The sequence below is a fragment of the Homalodisca vitripennis genome, chromosome 5 (assembly GCF_021130785.1).
Source record: "Homalodisca vitripennis isolate AUS2020 chromosome 5, UT_GWSS_2.1, whole genome shotgun sequence".
In the NCBI taxonomy this organism is placed as follows: domain Eukaryota; kingdom Metazoa; phylum Arthropoda; class Insecta; order Hemiptera; family Cicadellidae; genus Homalodisca; species Homalodisca vitripennis.
In genome coordinates this window covers 31,261,036-31,281,320 of record NC_060211.1, presented here as the reverse complement: position 1 = coordinate 31,281,320, position 20,285 = coordinate 31,261,036, and the positions used below count along the sequence as shown (strand labels likewise).

Sequence of the window (20,285 nt, the reverse complement as noted above, 5' to 3'; positions counted from 1 at the left end):
CAATTTCACACAGAATATTCAAAAGTTAACTCTTATACCTAGCTTCATAGCTTTTTCTGGCAAAGGAAAATTAAAAATAGGATAGTGTAATTAAAAACCTTTATAGTATTTTGGTCATTGAATCTTTTATCAATTTATTCCCTGATAAATCAGTTATTACTTTACTTTCTGGTGAGTCTGTTATACGTGCATTTGTTGTTGATTGTCAATGCTTAGTTAAATGTAAGCTACTATTGTTTCATCTTGGCCAGTCAGGTTTTTCACTTAAATTATAATTTAATTTAATATACTGTGAGCTAGTATTTTATTGAAGCTTTGGTGACGATGTCAATGCATTTTAATGATGTTATGATGACTAATAAAGATTCTTGATTCTCTTGTCATTAATCCTTTTAGTACCAATGTCGTTGTATGCGGACATTTGAAAAACTACTTAGAAAAGTCAATGTCCACATAAACAGATGTTGTGAAAATTACTGAGAATGCCTTCTTAACTTTGCAGTATCTCTAGAGTCAAAATTACAATACTATTGTCGTCTACCCCTGTTACTTCTGATACGATTCTAATTGCAATTATTGACAAAGTTTACTTTTTATAAAGCCTGATGATATGCAATTGCAAACAAACTACAAACTATCAAATATTATTTATAAAATGTCATCTCACCAGATAATATGAACAACAAAAGGTTCATAGCTTTCAAAAGAGATAGTTGACACTATATGAATAGAGTTTTTACATGTGTGAACTATAGACCACATTTTCTAATCTACTATAAATTTATGTGATTATTTGGAACATGTGATAGAAGTCAATTCGACTTTTATCAATTGCCATTTCATTTAAATGAGCCATACAACTATTTTAAAATTTGTATTTACACAAATACCTTTTTTTAATATGATATATTTTCTTTACCTTTGGTTGAAGAATTCCATCAACAGATTTCTCAATGTTTGTTTCAAAAACATGAGCTTTAGTGAGTTTCTTATCCCAGTGAGCAGCAAGCCAAATCCGGGCAAGAGGGCCCTTCTTGGCCAAGACAAAGTGAGCGTAAAACATGTCTCAGGTGGAAGAACACCTAAAAAATATCAGTTATTATTATCAATCAAATATCTCTTCACATGTGGACTGCGGTCTTGAAATTTCAAACTGAAGATGTCTTACAGGTTAGATGTTTAATTTGCACAATACTGATTGTGGGAGGACTCCCAAGGCTGACATGTTAATATTCTTGTAACTCTTTTAAATATTTTGAAACTTCATCATCTTGAAACCTTACACGACAAAAATTGCTAAAGCGTACATTGGTTTGAACAAATATGAACTTTATTTCATTACAATTAATCCGTAATTACTTGTAAACATACATGATCACATAACCATTCAATGTTACTCTTCAACTTCTAAAACTGTTGAATAACCGCCATCTTCAAACCTTAAGAGTTGAAAAAATAGTATGAATAAGAAAAAGTTGCTTGAAATTGTTCGACAATTTTATAACAATGTCAATATTGATTTAACAATTTTGTAAAAAAAACAAATGGCTGCCATCTTGAAGCCTTTTACTGGTTGAGACTAGCTAATGGACTTATTCATACAATGTTTATGTACTGTAACAGTACCACGTTTAGTTTGATTTGGCTAAAAATGATGGCAAATATAGTGTTCACCATAATTTCTGCAATTTTACTGTATGTTTTTTATAGTCAGACCTACTGAGAATAATTCAGATAAAGCTGACACGAACACCTCCGGTCACTATTGCGGCTCTAGGCATCCATTATATGCTGCCCTGCAATGATGGCAACAACAAAAATATCTCTCCAAATAAAGAATTTATCACGCAACAGATCAAAATTCTAATGGTCCGATATGAGTGCCTCCAATCATCAGTACAAGCTGAGAAAACACGATTTGAGAACAAAAAATATTGTTAACTCACATTACCATGATTGTCTTGCATCTTGTGTTTCAGATCTACTGGTGTGGGAAAAAAACTTATTTGAAAATAACGCAAAGAAACTTAGCAACTTTTAGCAGTTGTAATAAATGAGAAAGGTTTGTTTAATTTACAAACAATGCCTGAAATAAATTGTAACAATTTCATTACAATTCTAACAGTACTTGTTTTAACAATAATCCGTCAGTGCATAAGCGAGCAAGACCACTTTAAATGTATGCTTATACAAGCTGAGAGCAACAAACATTTTGTCTTTTCATAGGTATCAGCTGTTTTACATAAGTTAGAAAATTTTACAAGATACTTACTATTTTTCAATTTTTATAATAGTTCGAATGTTACATTTTCAAGAACTCCGTTTACGAATAAGCGAGCGCAACCACTTTAAAGATACGCTTGCTCAAGCGGGAGCGCCAAACATGTCAAGTTGAGGGGTATAAGATGGTTGTTGTTCCTGGCTTATGCAAGCGTATCTTGAAAATTGTTGTACACGCTTATGTGTTGACAGATTTCATTAAATTTGTATAACATTTCAAAATAGTTCTTGTAAAATTTTTCTAATTTATGTAAAACAGCTGATGTCTATGAAAATAGAAAATGTTTCCTACTCCCAGTTCGTGCAAGCCTACCTTTAAAGTGGCTGTGTTCGCTTATACACTGACAGATTTCATTGAAACAAATACTGTTAGAATTGTAATGAAATTGCTCAAATAGTTGGTGTCTGGTACATTTTTTATAACTATACGGGGCTTTTTGTTATCTGACTTTAAATATTTTCAACAGACGCCATTTTGTTAATATTAAAGAAAATAACACAATTATATTTTTAATTTTTAATTATCTATTCAAACCAAATTTGGTTTCCTTAGCTTAAATAGTTCTTGAGATATAAATTTTTTATAAAAAAATACAAAATGGCGGCTAGCGGTTTAATAACACATTTCTCTACCTATATTAATAGGACATTTATTGTTTAAAATGATGAACACTATCTCCCACAGTATATGATTGTAATGAAATTTACAATCTTTTGTGAACACCTGTATATGCATGTCAATATTAGTAAAAGCTACAGAATAACATAATAATTATTAGAATCATCATTGCAGGTTGAACAATTATTTAGTGTTTTATTTAATTTTTCACATTTCTCACAACATAACACTTTACTAGGAACTAATTCAAATAAATACCCAAAATAAAGATTAATTTACAACAAATAAAAAAAACATACCTTGCACATTTACTTTTAAGAAAGCACAGGAATAAAAAACATATTATTTGTGCAACCTGAAAAGTCCTAAAATGTGGTAAACTCAAACAATTACTTCAACAGATAAATTTTAGAGCACCTAAAATGAGTTTTTGTTGGTATTTTACATAATTCTGAATTTACTATGAATAAAAAAGCTAAATGTCTGAAAAATAACACTAAAGGAAAGTCAAAACTACTTATAAACAACAAAGTATCTCATTTAAACAGTGATTCCTGTAAGAAACAATTCCAGCCGACAATAAGTAAAGGTAAAATCATCCTTAGTCTAATAACGTCATTATGTAAAAAAAAGGATGGTATGTGAATAAATTAATAGCGCAGTTTTTCTCGTCTACTACCATACAAAATAAATTGAAAAACATCATCAATTTTGTTTGTTGTTGTTTGATGAAAACCGTCCTAACCTCTTGTAGCAAAATATTAGTACTACCATGACATCATGTAACGTGACATAAGTATTTCAAAGAATAATGTTCTTCAACTTTGTTCCTTGTCATTTTTATTCTCTTAAACCAAATTCAATGATAAACAACTCAGTATATGTGGAACATTATTGTCTTCTGAACTATTCCCATGGAAAATCACTTACTGAACACGTATATGATGGTCCTTTTTTTGGAAAAACCCAAAATATAGACATAAATCTTTTAAGTTTTTTTATTGATTTTGATTTTTTTTTTGTATTTTTTTAACACGAATATTAATTTAGTTTGTATAAACAACAACTAGTTTTGATATGGTTTAAAAGCAAAAATATCAAATATAATGTAAAAAACAACAACTAGTTTTGATATGGTTTAAAAGAAAAAATATCAAATATAATGTAACGAGTGACATTATGTCAGCACTTTGAGGGTTAATGTCCTACAAATTCACTATTTATGATTTTCACCCACTTATCAGAAGTTCATTACCAGTGTAAATAAAAACTAATCTGAAAATAATGCAAAGAAGTGTAACCAAACTTTCTAAAAGTTTATGTAAAAAACAAAATATGGTACTTTGGGATTATACCGACCACACCAGTATGAAGAACATAAAAATATAAATTTATATAAACAAACATAATAGAACAAAAAAACAACTCTTCAATGCTTAAACTTTTTTCAATGAACTTAGAACGTCATAAAACGATGTAGTAGATTAACAGAACTAACATTCCATCAATCAACAAGCATATCCTGGTATTGTGATCGGTATTGTTGTCGCTGTTATCTTATCTTTCTCGAGAATCCCAATTACGGCAGGCCGTGCGGCATCACATGATTATATCAGTTTTTTGCACGGTACATAATTGCCTTTCCATTACAATTCAATTTATATTCCTGATCAGCCCCTCTAGAATTTGATATTTTACAGATAGGTACTATCTCGAGGGATGTTTTTCTTTCCGTTTAGGCACTCGCATTTTGGGTGGCGGAGTGTAATCAAGAAATAACAAGTTTTGTGTGTTTTTTTCAATAAAGAGTTTAGTTTTTGTTTGGTAATGTTTGTTTTTGTTAAATTTTTGTGTTTGGAGAAATGTAGGAGTAAAACACAGAAGTACAACAAAGCGACGCACCAGCTGAACGGGCGGCTAGACTCTGCAATCACGTTATCTACTAGACCGCTCGACTTTGACCTCTGTCTGAGGATGGGGAGGGGTTTGCGATAAGACAATTCCTGTTTTATATTGAAGAAATATTGTTCTACGGTAATCTAGTAATCAGTAAAAGCAAGATGTCAAATAACGATTCATGTCTGGGTGTGGTCGGTATAATCCCAAAGTACCCAAAATATTAATTTAAAAAATTACCAAAACCAATGTTACCATAACTTCCTAATTTCGTAAATGTATGTAATCTTCAACCTACTACAAAACCGCCTGGGAACTTCTCACTGAAAAATACGAGCTGTATAATGGACACTGTAGTTGTACACAAGGCAGTAAAAGCTACTGCATGGGACAATCTTAGATGATTTACCACTTGCTAAATACCAATACGATGGTCCTTTTTATTAGAAAAGCACCCAAAATATAGACAAATAAATATAATCATTAAAAAATCCAATGGTTTTAACTTCATTAGTATGTGCAATAATACTATTGTAGATTGGTTACCATACCATTGTAGATTGGTTATAATTTTGTATAATCTTAAATGCCTAATTTCTTTTACTAATAAAAATATAGTCGTACAATCTTAAAAGCCTATAACGTCATTAGGTTTGACATTATTGTTTCAAATTAACTAAAAAAAAGTATAATCATATGCATTAATAACGTAATTCGTTTTGACATTATTGTTCCACATTAATTTACAAAAAGTATAATCATGTGCTTTAGTGTATGTTATTTGAATAATGGTGATGTACATGTATAATTCCAGTCACAAGGTGTTGGAGATGTTTATCCTTTAAAAATAGTAAAAAGTAACTAAATGTTACACTGTTTTGTTTTTTATATTATATAAATCATCTTTTAGTTAAGTATAACTATCATCATAAGTATTTTTAAAGTTAACACTCTTTTATATTCAAAAGAAGCCACATAGAACAAATTGTGTTTAGAATATGATAAAGTGTGTACAGTTGATTAATTAACATATTGCTCGAATTAATTATTATTGGTTAATTATATCAATGGGTATAGTAAAGAAATAAATTCAATTATAGCTTGATACTTTTTATACAAAAAACCAGGTCTGCTTATTGTACTCTACTCTATGCCACTGTAAGACTATGTTATAAGTTAAAACCTCAATTTTAACTACTCAAGTTATCGTTCTGCTTTAATGACCATTGGATTTTGATTTGTCAATATGACAATCAGGGAACACCACTCCAGGCATTAAGACCAGTATTAAAGTAAGCTGCCACCACCACAATCGAATCAACTATCGATTAGAAATATCTAAACTATCGAATATAAAAACATTTGACCTATAGATATTCATAATTTATCATTGCCAGATGTTTTTATTTAACAGAATAACATTACAATTGAAAATTATATAATTCAATACAGTAAAATCATTTATGTACTGAGTAGGCTAGTGAGATCGGCAAGAACAATGATGATGAACATGTAATTATTGTATCAATATGTATTTTTAAACATTGAATAACAAATGGTTATAATAAGATAAATGGTCTTACTTCTTTATATCCGAATTGTTCAGTTTGCAGTGAGGAGATGAAAATTAGAATGAAAGGTGGAAATAAAATAGTGTTTTTTTGCATGAAAAGTCAGAACACAGCATTGCAAAAAAGGCACCTGAGAAAACTTTTTTGAACGTTCTCAATTTTGTATTATGAATATATTATATTGAAAATCGTGTACTATTTTGGCTGGAATAAAACAAACTAGCCTAAGCCTTTTTAATTATTGAATATTGTTTTCACAGCATCAGTACCTGCATAAATACCATTTCAGATTGGCTATCGTTTTATAGAGAAGTTCATATTGTTTGGTTAAATAACAAGTTTGAAAATGAAGACTTGGTAAATCTTAAGATCAGCGACTACCGCTCCAATCGCCGTAATTGTTTGCATACTAACACAGGTTAACGTAATTCCACCGAAAAAAATAGTCCCGATTATCGCTAACATATAAAAACCAGTTTTTCGGCAGTAAAATGTTGGCAATACAACACACATAAATAACAAGATTTTCGACTATCAAACCAAAAACAATGGCCGACCATGGTCGTTTTGATGAGTTGACAGTAGTCACGTGACAAACAGGAAAGTTTCCGATTGGCCGGGCAGGTCACGTGACCTATAGGACGGCTTCGATTGACCGCCAGACGTAAACAAACAAACCCACATGGACAAGGAATAATTAGTGAAGTTATTGACATGGCGTGCGATGGTTCTTGTCACACGCTAAAAAGACCCTAGCTTGCCTATTCAAAATTCAGATCACGCGATGCTTTCGCGCTGCTTGCTCTTTTAGAAAAAAATTAACTCGAGCTTGCAAAGTCCAAGCCCAGATCACGCCATGACTGCTTACACACACAAAACTCAGACAGAACTAACGCAGGTTTCATTACAGGCAAAAGGTAAGCGCTGCGCGTTTATCACTGATAAGATAAGACGAGTTTATACTAGAACTATTATCTGGACTACTGCCCTACGAACTAATAAGACCAAAAAAACAAATAAATGCAATGTCAGTCAGGTTTTTTTTTAATTTTATTTTTTCAAAAATTTTTTTTTGGGGGGCTAAACGGCTACGGCGATAACCAGGATTTTTTTTTTTTCGGTGAAATTACGTTAACCTGTGTTAGTATGCAAAAAATTACAGCGATCGGAGCGGTAGTCGCTGATATTAAGATTTACCGAAGATTTGTTTGGTGCTTAAGGAGTTATAGAAATTGATGAAGCAAAAATTAGAGAGGAAAAATAATTTGATATTATCGTGATTTGATATTATCGATCATTCAAGTGTTGAATGCTAATTATACTGCAACCTAAAGATATCTTAAAAACTGATCTCACGAGTGATGCATTGCTGATCATCTTGCAGAATATATGTTTGAACAAGAAGTGAAGATTATTGGTGGTAATATATTCGAGCATTTTTTAAATCTGTCAGACATGTTTACCCTGTAAAGTAATTGTAAGTATTAAGTTACACTGCTCAAACAAACATATATTAATGTTATGTTATTTTGTATGATCTGAAAAACATACCTTTCTTTTACATATGAAAATATAAGCAGTGTGAAACTGGCCATAGATTCCATCCATAAAAAGAACTAATCCGCTGACTTGAATCCTAACCTGGTTCATGAACTACTCCTGACCCTAGTTCCTGAACTACAACTAACCTAGTTCCTGAACCAGTTCAATCACTTCAGGATTAAATTATATTATTAAAATTAAAATTTATAATTTAAAAAAAGAACAAATAACAAAAATATCTATAGATTATACTTAATACATTACTTTGAATCCATGGTCTACTGTATTATATTACTACCCTCATTTTAGACCTCTCCTATTTTTGGACAAATACCAATCTATAGATGGCCATATCTCAAAAACGTACGAGCAAATTTTGATTAAACTTTCTGTACACATTCACTACATGGTCTACTATACTAAAATACAAGCCTCATTCTTAGGCCACCGCCTAATTTCCGGAGGCCACAATAACTTTATAGGCCAAGTGCTGACAAAAACCAATCTATGGACAGCCATATCTCAAAAACGTACGAGCCAATTTTGATAAAAAACTTTCTGTACACATTCACTACATGGTCTACTATAGTAAATAATAAGCCTCATTCTTAGGCCACGCCTATTTCCGGAGCTACATCGATTTTACAGGCCAAGTGCTGACACAAAACCAAATCTATGGACAGCCCTATATCTCAAAAACGTACGAGTCATTTTTGATAAAACTTTCTGTACACATTCACTACATGGTCTAGTATACTAAAATACAAGCCTCAATTCTTAGGCCACGCCTATTTCCGGAGCCACAATAACTTTATAGGCCAAATGCTGACAAAAACCAATCTATGGACAGCCATATCTCAAAAACGTAACGAGTCAATTTTAATAAAACTTTCTGTACACATTCACTACATGGTCTAACTATAGTAAATAATAAAGCCTCATTCTTAGGCCACGCCTATTTCCGGAGCTACATCGATTTTACAGGCCAAGTGCTGACAAAAACCAATCTATGGACAGCCATATCTAAAAAACGTACGAGCCAATTTTTATAAAAACTTTCTGTACACATTCACTACATGGTCTACTATAGTAAATAATAAGCCTCATTCTTAGGCCACGCCTATTTCCGGAGCTACATCGATTTTACAGGCCAAGTGCTGACAAAAACCAATCTATGGACAGCCATATCTCAAAAACGTACGAGCCAATTTTGATAAAAACTCTCTGCACACATTCACTACATGGTCTAGTATAATACTAAAATACAAGCCTCATTCTTAGGCCAAACGCCTATTTCCGGAGCCACATCGATTTTACAGGTCAAGTGCTGACAAAAAACCAATCTATGGACAGCCATATCTCAAAAACGTACGAGCCAATTTTGATAAAACTTTCTGTAACACATTCACTACATGGTCTAACTATACTAAAATACAACCCTCATTCTTAGGCCACGCCTATTTCCGGAGCCACATCGATTTTACAGGCCTAGTGCTTACAAAAAACCAATCTATGGACAGCCATATCTCAAAACGTACGAAACCAATTTTGATAAAACTTTCTGTACACATTCACTATATGGTCTGGTATACTAAAAATACAAGCCTCATTCTTAGGCCACGCCTATTTCCGGAGCCACATCGATTTTACAGGCCTAGTACTGACAAAAACCAATCTATGGACAGCCATATCTCAAAAACGTACGAGCCAATTTTTGATAAAACTTTCTGCACACATTCACTACATGGTCTAGTATACTAAAATACAAGCCTCATTCTTAGGCCACGCCTATTTCCGGAGCCACAATAACTTTATAGGCCAAGTGCTGACAAAAACCAATCTATGGACAGCCATATCTCAAAAAACGTACGAGACAATTTTGATAAAACTTTCCTGTACAACATTCACTACATGGTCTACTATACTAAAATACAAGCCTCATTCTTAGGCCACGCCTTCTTCCGGAGCCACAATTACTTTATAGGCCAAATGCTGACAAAAAACCAATCTATGGACAGCCATATCTCAAAAACGTAATGAGCCAATTTTTATAAAACTTTCTGTACAAATTCACTACATGGTCTACTATAGTAATAAATAAAGCCTCATTCTTAGGCCACGCCTATTTCCGGAGCTACATCGATTTTACAGGCCAAGTGCTGACAAAAACCAATCTATGGACAGCCATATCTCAAAAACGTACGAGCCAATTTTTATAAAAAACTTTCTGCACACATTCACTACATGGTCTAGTATACTACTAAATACAAGCCTCATTCTTAGGCCACGCCTATTTCCGGAGCCACATCGATTTTACAGGGTCAAGTGCTGACAAAAACCAATCTATGGACAGCCATATCTCAAAAACGTACGAGCCAATTTTGATAAAACTTTCTGTACACATTCACTACATGGTCTACTATACTAAAATACAACCCTCATTCTTAGGCCACGCCTATTTCCGGAGCCACATCGATTTTACAGGCCTAGTGCTGACAAAAAACCAATCTATGGACAGCCATATCTCAAAAACGTACGAACCAATTTGATAAAACTTTCTGTACACATTCACTATATGGTCTGGTATACTAAAATACAAGCCTCATTCTTAGGCCACGCCTATTTCCGGAGCCACATCGATTTTACAGGCCTAGTACTGACAAAAACCAATCTATGGACAGCCATATCTCAAAAACGTACGAGCCAATTTTGATAAAAAACTTTCTATACACATTCACTACATGGTCTAGTATACTAAAAATACAAGCCTCATTCTTAGGCCAACGCCTATTTCCGGAGCCACATCGATTTTACAGGTCAAGTGCTGACAAAAACCAATCTATGGACAGCCATATCTCAAAAACGTACGAGCCAATTTTGATAAAACTTTCTGTAACACATTCAATACATGGTCTACTATACTAAAATACAATCCTCATTCTTAGGCCACGCCTATTTCCGGAGCCACAATAACTTTATAGGCCAAGTGCTGACAAAACCAATCTATGGACCAGCCATATCTCAAAAACGTACGAGCCAATTTTGATAAAACTTTTCTGTACACATTCACTACATGGTCTAGTATACTAAAATACAAGCCTCATTCTTAGGCCACGCCCTATTTCCGGAGCCACATCGATTTACAGGTCAAGTGCTGACAAAAACCAATCTATGGACAGCCATATCTCAAAAACGTACGAGCCAATTTTGATAAAACTTTCTGTACACATTCACTACATTGGTCTACTATACTAAAAATACAACCCTCATTCTTAGGCCACGCCTATTTCCGGAGCCACATCGATTTTACAGGCCTAGTGCTTACAAAAACCAATCTATGGACAGCCATATCTCAAAACGTACGAACCAATTTTGATAAAACTTTCTGTACACATTCACTATATGGTCTGGTATACTAAAATACAAGCCTCATTCTTAGGCCACGCGCCTATTTCCGGAGCCACATCGATTTTACAGGCCTAGTACTGACAAAAACCAATCTATGGACAGCCATATCTCAAAAACGTACGAGCCAATTTTGATAAAACTTTCTGCACACATTCACTACATGGTCTAGTATACTAAAATACAAGCCTCATTCTTAGGCCACGCCTATTTCCGGAGCCACAATAACTTTATAGGCCAAGTGCTGACAAAAACCAATCTATGGACAGCCATATCTCAAAAACGTACGAGCCAATTTTGATAAAACTTTTCTGTACACATTCACTACATGGTCTACTATACTAAAATACAAGCCTCATTCTTAGGCCACGCCTTCTTACCGGAGCCACAATTACTTTATAGGCCAAATGCTGACAAAAACCAATCTATGGACAGCCATATCTCAAAAACGTATGAGCCAATTTTTATAAAACTTTCTGTACAAATTCACTACATGGTCTACTATAGTAATAAATAAGCCTCATTCTTAGGCCACGCCTATTTCCGGAGCTACATCGATTTTACAGGTCAAGTGCTGACAAAAAAACCAATCTATGGACAGCCATATCTCAAAAACGTACGAGCCAATTTTTGATAAAAACTTTTCTGTACACATTCACTACATGGTCTACTATACTAAAATACAACCCTCATTCTTAGGCCACGCCTATTTTCCGGAGCCACATCGATTTTTACAGGCCTAGTGCTGACAAAAAACCAATCTATGGACAGCCATATCTCAAAAACGTACGAGCCAATTTTGATAAAACTTTCTGCACACATTCACTACATGGTCTAGTATATACTAAAATACAAGCCTCATTCTTAGGCCACGCCTATTTCCGGAGCCACATCGATTTTACAGGTCAAGTGCTGACAAAAAACCAATCTATGGACAGCCATATCTCAAACACGTACGAGCCAATTTTGATAAAAACTTTCTGTACATATTCACTACATGGTCTACTATACTAAAATACAAGCCTCATTCTTAGGCCACTCCTCTTCCGGAGCCACAATTACTTTATAGGCCAAATGCTGACAAAAACCAATCTATGGACAGCCATATCTCAAAAAACGCATGAGCCAATTTTTATAAAACTTTCTGTACAAATTCACTACATGGTCTACTATAGTAAATAATAAGCCTCATTCTTAGGCCACGCCTATTTCCGGAGCTACATCGATTTTACAGGCCAAGTGCTGACAAAAAACCAATCTATGGACAGCCATATCTCAAAAACGTACGAGCCCAATTTTTATAAAACTTTCTGCACACATTCACTACATGGTCTAGTATACTAAAATACAAGCCTCATTCTTAGGCCACGCCTATTTCCGGAGCCACATCGATTTTACAGGTCAAGTGCTGACAAAAACCAATCTAATGGACAGCCATATCTCAAAAACGTACGAGCCAATTTTGATAAAACTTTCTGTACACATTCACTACATGGTCTACTATAATGAAATACAAGCATCATTCTTAGGCCGCGCGCCTATTTCCGGAGACACACCTATTTTACAGGCCAAGTGCTGACAAAAAAACCAATCTATCTAGGTTATGTGCTAAAAAAATGGTATCAATTTACAAAATCGTGACCATGGAAAGGTATGTTCTTTTTTTTTCCTGAAAACTACAATTTTTTCCTGAAAACAATAGTGAAGAAAAAATTCGTCGGCAACGAAAATCAAAGGAGTTACGATTTTTTGAAATCCTCTGAAAACTCTGTTTTTGACAGTACCTCTGGCAATTTTACTGAAATGATGACGTTAATCCTGTCAACGATGCCTGCCCGCTGCGCGCAGTGCTGCGCACTGCTTGCTCTTTTAGAAAAAAAATTAACTCGAGCTTGCAAAAGTCGAATCCCAGATCACGTGATGCCCCTGATCCTTAACCCTCCAAGTGTTGTTCGACAAAATTTTGTCGGTTATTTTCCATCTTTAATGCAATAATGCCCGAAAGGCATCAATATAATACAATGATATACTTTCCCCCCCAGTTTATATGCACCTGTGATAATTAACACTTTGGCTATAAATGCCCAACCCATGAAAAAAAGTCAATTTTTCATGGTCAACGGTATTGTAAATAAATACCAAAAAAATCTAATCTATTAAATCAACTAACCTGGAAAATCGTAGAGCATATTTAGGTTAATCCTCGCATACATATTGTAGCCACTTTATACATTCTTACATTCATACTTTACATTCATTTGAAGTAACTGTAAGATAAACTTACTTGTAGGTAAACACTTTTTAACACTACTTTAACACACTAACTTTTACTTTAACACACTACTTTTACACTTTTTTAAACACTACAATAAACAACTAATAACAACTATTCCATACGGTTTCTTCTGCCAGTTTTCATTATAATATATTGAATGTGCAGAATAAATTGCATTTAACCCACGCCAGGGACGGTTCACTGCTAAATGCCGGAGCTACCGAACCACTGTCCCACTAGCGGTGATACGGTATTTCAGAAATCAGTACTTTGTAACGGTTACTTTTCTACAGTATCTGTAACGGTTACTGAGAAACTAAAAATACACAGAAAACAGGTACTTTGTATATAGTACTCTGTTACAAGGTACAAATATTTTCTCGTACGGATTACTTTTACTAGTCCTGAAGTATAGAATAAGAATAGAATAGAATTTATTTTGAAAATATTACAATAACACATTATATGCATTGGTATACACATGTACAAACCTAATGAGCAAACTTAAATAAAAATGTAACATTCTTGTAAATAAAATTAAAACAAAAACACTCGTAAATTAAAAGAAATATTTTCAAAAATAACTAGGGCCTCTAGAGGCAAGTGCCTGTGGAGAGGTTCCTTTTATTACAAAAATATTTTTTAGCTCAAAGAAAAAATTCAATAAAACTTTGATTTTTTTATAAGCTCCTAAAAAAAATTGATTAAAAGTGTGGCTGCCTGCAGTTACAAAGCAAATGAAAAATCCACTTAAATAAATTCAAACTAAAATTTACTGTTACTAATGTCGCTAATGAGTTCAATCTTTTTTTCGTTAATGCAGTTGAAAACCTAATGAACGAATCTGACTGTTTTGATGGCTTTGATTATCATATGTACACCCAATGTTTTCCTGCTAAGTTTTCGGATAATTCATTTTTTTTGCTATCCTACTAGTTCTGAAGAAGTTCTAGCTGTTATCAACAGTTTAAAGTCTAACAAGTCTCCTGGTATTGATGGTATTTCAGCGCATGTAATGAAAAAAAATGGGTCATATCTAGTCTCCTGTGTTGGCATTTCTAATTAACCTTAGTTTCGAAACTGGTATCTTTCCTATCTCTTTAAAAACTGCACTAGTTGTCCCACTTCACAAGAAAGGTTCCAATAAAGATCTCAATAACTATCGACCGATTTCTCTTTTATCTGTTGTCTCTAAAATAATAATGGAAAAGATTATGAAAGTCAGGTTGGTTCAGTTTTTTAGATTCTAATAAGTTTTTTTGTGCAAATCAATTTTGGGTTTTATGGGCAAAAAATTCTACTGAAGATGCTCTCTTAAAGTTCTGTTCAGACGTTTATGAAGGAATTAACAGTGGTAAATTTGTCAGTGGAATATTTATTGATATAACTAAGGCATTTGATGCCGTGGATCACAAAATTTTACTAGACTATCTTTGGGTAGCGGAGTTAGAGGTATCCCCTTATGAATGGTTTAAGAGCTATCTAACAAACCGATCTCAATGTGTAAGATTTTCTGAACTCCGTCAGTTCAACTCTCCCGATTAAAATTTGGAGTACCACAAGGGTCTGTTTTGGGTCCAATACTATTTTTTAGTCTATATTAATAGCTTGTGTGTAATGGAAATCTATCGGGTTCCCTAACTTGTTTTGCAGATGACACTGCCCTTTGCTATTCCACTATAAAATAGTCAAATAGTGTATAGCGTAATGCAAGAAGACCTTGACAAATTGAAAACGTGGTTTGCTAGAAATAGGATGGTCTTGAGCGTAAAGACGAAGTTTATGAATTTTTCTCTAAGAAATAGAAAAGACATAACAACAAGATACAATATTAACCCTTTCTTTTTTAAATGCAAGCAATGCTTAATTTTCGGGAGAAATCCATGTCAGGGTTGCGTTAAAAATTGAGAGGGTGGAACAAATAAAGTATCTGGGGGTTATTCTGGATGAAAGGGTGTAATTGGAGGGAACACATTTTGAATGTAAAAAACTATTTAAACAATTCATTGAGGAAGTTTTATTTTTCTTTCAGTATTTATGTCCAATATCTGTCTTGAAAACTATTTACTATTCTATAATTAACTCTAAATTACAATATGGTATTTCATGTTGGGGAGGAGCCTATTATTCTATTATTCGACCTATTATTATAAATCAAAACAAGATCATTAGGGTTATTGTCAGGGCTAATCGGCGTGATTCTTCTTTTTCCCTCTTTATATTCAGCTTGGAATACTTCCGCTTAGATATTTGTACATTTTATAGGGTACTCAGGATATTTTTCTCAAGAGGCGGCCACACACTGGGAAATGTAAATGTTCACTCGATTAGGTTACAAATTTTAAAACCGAGTAACTATTCCTTTTCCTAAATTAGAAGTCTACAAGCGTTTTTTATACATTCATAGCTCCGAAGCTCTATAACAAATTACCTTTCGATGTGTTCCTCGTCGAAAAACATTGGGTACATTCATACGAAGTTTGAAATGCTGGGCTTTTTACAATTGTTGATGTAGAGCGACTCATAAATTAGATATTTTGTTGAAGACTTGTTTTATTGTATGAGTGTGTAATGGTTACATCTTTATCTATTGTGTCTAAGTATCTTTGTAGTGTGTTTTGTATGTGTGTTATATGTTTCAGTAATGTATGTGTTTGTAAATTTTATGTTTATGTGTGTGTATTTGTATGTATGTGTGAATGTGTATAAATGTATATGTATCTGTATGTGTGTATGTGTATGTGTGTGGATTTATGTATATGTATGTATGTTGTATGTGAATTTATGTAGTAATTTTATTTTTTATATGTTGTGGTAATGTAATGTATTGAATTTCATTATGAAATACAACTTAATTTTTGTGCTTTGTTTTAAATATTGGTATGGTTTATTCATTACTCTAATTATGTAAATCTTACTCTGAAAGAGGAGCTGGCCAGCCAGGCCCATCTGCCTTAAATTAATAGTGATGGCAACCTCAACTCAGCTAATAGCTCAGAGGTGCCTATCCATTGTACTTTTTGATGTAATATTTTGTGTGAACAAATTATTATTGTAATGTACTTTGGAAATAAAGATTCTTGATTCTTCTTCTTGATTCACTTTAGCAAAGGTAGAAAGTAAAGAGATTGGTCTGTAGTTATTACAGTCGGTAATTAGGCCACTCTTATGTAAAGGAATCACTACAGCTGTTTACAGAAGTACTCATAAACTGTGTTTAATTAAATAAAAAGTGTTTATTAGGAATATACTCAGTATTTTCAGCGTTAAAAATACTGATTTAAAGTATTATAGTATTTAAAACGTTACAAATACTGATTCAGAGTTCTAGTATTTTAAAAACGTGAACAGTAAGGAAATAATGCTGGTTTCAAGTATCCAGTGTTTTGTACTCAGTATCGCCGAGTAACTTGATTTGTTATGTAATACATCAAATGATAAATTCAAGAATATTATCATAGCCGGAGATTTTAACATCAATGTGTTGAACAAAGACAGTACATATAGGAATTGTTTTAGTATTTTAAAAATTCTTATAACTTAGTTTATAAAGTAAATTTTCCTACTAGAGTTACCTCCGAGTCAGAACCAGCATAGATAACTTCCTCACTAATATTACAACTGAGAAAATTAAAAAACATCTGGCCTTATAACATGTATATCAGACCATGCTGGGCAATTATTTGAAATTCTTGGTGTACAAAATACTCTTTATTATGTGAATTTAAGGTATTGTAGAAAGTTTTCAAAAACTAACACAGATTTATTTTTAAGGCTATTTGGCTAGTGAAAAATTGGTTAGAAGTTTTACCAGGCTAGCGTAGAAACTAAGTATGATTTTTTTACTCAATATTTGTTCATGTTTTTTAAATTAGCGTTCCTAAATTAATATCTGTTGAAAAAGAGAAAAACCTAAATAGTTTGATTTCAGATTATGTAAAAATTAAAAAGGAAAAAATTGCGCAATTGGAGAAAACATATAGGGTTTGGAAAACTAATGATTTAAAACAATTAATTAAGCAACTGAAAATTGAAAATAAAAATTCAAATAAACAACGACAAAAAAAAGGTTTTTTGACAGTAAAAGTAAGAAATCTACAAATAAGTCAAAATCAACTTGGAAAGTTATGAAATCTGAAATCAACAATGGCACCAAGATTACTCATAAACATACAATTACTCCGGGATGGCACATCCATATCAGACCAAATTCTTGTTGGATAATATATTTAATGATTTTTTTTATGATATTTTTAAGTGTTGTTGATAGAAGTTGTGCTTCCAAATATTCAGAAGATTGTTAATCAATCGGGTCATGAAAAACCGCCTCAAACCTCATTTTTTTTTTCAAATTTTAAAAGAGGTTGATGAAAGAATTTTAAAACGATTGTAATGGCTTTTGTAAAACAAATTCTCAACAGGAATTGATGATATACCAATTACCCTCATTAAACAGTCTTTTTCCGCAAAATCTCCAAACCATTATTACCGCTTACCAACAGCATTTTTCTAAATTAAGAATCCTTACCGTATATGGTCTATATATTTTTCAAACTATCATGCTTGTGAAATCAAATGAAGATAGTATACATAACTTAGAACTTTTTAATAAAAAACCCACAGCTATAGGATCCAAATTCTTGTTATTTCTTAATTTTCACAAATTTGCATATTTAACAAACTTAAAATCATTTTTAATTGAAAAATCAGTATACCCATTTTAAAGAATATTTTGAGGTAACTTAGCTCATCCAACAATATATTAATTAATATGACATATTATAAATAGTAGCAAAATTGTAAAATCAGTGTTGTCATTTACATAACATTTTGAGGCAAACTTCTTTATTTAATGATTTATGTAGTCACTAAATGGATTATTGTAATGTAATAGTTGACGCTATTCTGTATTTATACTATATATAAAATTCCTATATGTACTGTCTTTGTTCAAAACATTGATGTTAAAATCTCCGGCTATGATAATAATTCTTGAATTTATCATTTAATGTATTACATAACAAATCAAGTTACTCGGCGATACTGAGTACAAACACTGGATACTTGAAACCAGCATTATTTCCTTACTGTTCACGTTTTAAATACTAGGAACTCTGAATCAGTATTTCATATTTGTAACGTTTTTAAATACTATAATACTTTAAATCAGTATTTTTAACGCTGAAAATACTGAGTATATTCCCTAATAAACACTGTTTATTTAATTTAAACACAGTTTATGAGTACTTCAGGACTAGTAAAGTAATCCGTACGAGAAATATTTGTAACCTTGTAACAGAGTACTAGATACAAAGTACCTGTTGTCTGTATTTTTAGTTCTCAGTAACCGTTACAGATACTGTAAAAAAGTAAACCGTTACAAAGTACTGATTACTGAAATACCGTTCTCACCACTAGTGGACGGTGGTTCGGTAGCTCCGGCATTTAAGCAGTGAACCGTCCCCTGGCGTAGGTTAAAATGCAATTTATTCTGCACATTCAATATATTATAATGAAAACTGGCAGAAGAAAACCGTATGGAATAGTTGTTATTAGTTGTTTAGTGTAGTGTTTAAAAAGTGTAAAAGTAGTGTGTTAAAGTAAAAGTAAAAGTTAGTGTGTTAAAGTAGTGTTAAAAAGTGTTTACCTACAAGTAAGTTTATCTTACAGTTACTTCAAATGAATGTAAAGTTATGAAATGTAAGAATGTATAAAGTGGCTACAATATGTATGCGAGGATTAACCTAAATATGCTCTAACGATTTTCCAAGTGAGTTGATTTAATAGATTAGATTTTTTTTTAGCACATAACCTAGATAGATTGGTTTTTGTCAGCACTTGGCCTGTAAAATAGGTGTGTCCTCCGGAAATAGGCGTGGCCATAAGAATGAGGCTTGTATTTTAGTATACTAGAACCATGTAGTGAATGTGTGCAGAAAGTTTTATCAAAATTAGCTCGTACGTTTTTGAGATATGGCTGTCCATAGATTGGTTTTTTGTCAGCACTAGGCCTGTAAAATCGATGTGGCTCCGAAATAGGCGTGGCCTAAGAATGAGGCTTGTATTTTAGTATACTAGACCATGTAGTGAATGTGTACAGAAAGTTTTATCAAAATTGGCTCGTAGGTTTTTGAGATATGGCTGTCCATAGATTGGTTTTTTGTCAGCACTAGGCCTGTAAAATCGATGTGCTCCGGAAATAGGCGTGGCCTAAGAATGAGGCTTGTATTTTAGTATACTAGACCATGTAGTGAATGTGTACAGAAAGTTTTATCAAAATTGGCTCGTACGTTTTTTTGAGATATGGCTGTCCATAGATTGGTTTTTTGTCAGCACTAGGCCTGTAAAATCGATGTGGCTCCGGAAATAGGCGTGGCCTAAGAATGAGGCTTGTATTTTAGTATACTAGACCATGTAGTGAATGTGTACAGAAAGTTTTATCAAAATTGGCTCGTACGTTTTTTGAGATATGGCTGTCCATAGATTGGTTTTTGTCAGTACTAGGCCTGTAAAATCGATGTGGCTCCGGAAATAGGCGTGGCCTAAGAATGAGGCTTGTATTTTAGTATACTAGACCATGTAGTGAATGTGTACAGAAAGTTTTATCAAAATTGGCTCGTACGTTTTTGAGATATGGCTGTCCATAGATTGGTTTTTTGTCAGTACTAGGCCTGTAAAATCGATGTGGCTCCGGAAA

General features: G+C 33.0%; 1 protein-coding gene across 1 annotated transcript in view; it reads right to left on the bottom strand.

Moving 5' to 3' along the window:
- LOC124361928 (double-strand-break repair protein rad21 homolog) overlaps positions 1-20,285 on the bottom strand; it is a 30,778-nt gene that overhangs the window by 3,669 nt on the left and 6,824 nt on the right. The window contains exon 2 of the mRNA XM_046815992.1: positions 920-1,082. Within this exon, the coding sequence (XP_046671948.1) occupies positions 920-1,063 (144 nt within the window). The 5' untranslated portion in view covers positions 1,064-1,082. The remainder of the gene's footprint in view (positions 1-919; positions 1,083-20,285) is intronic.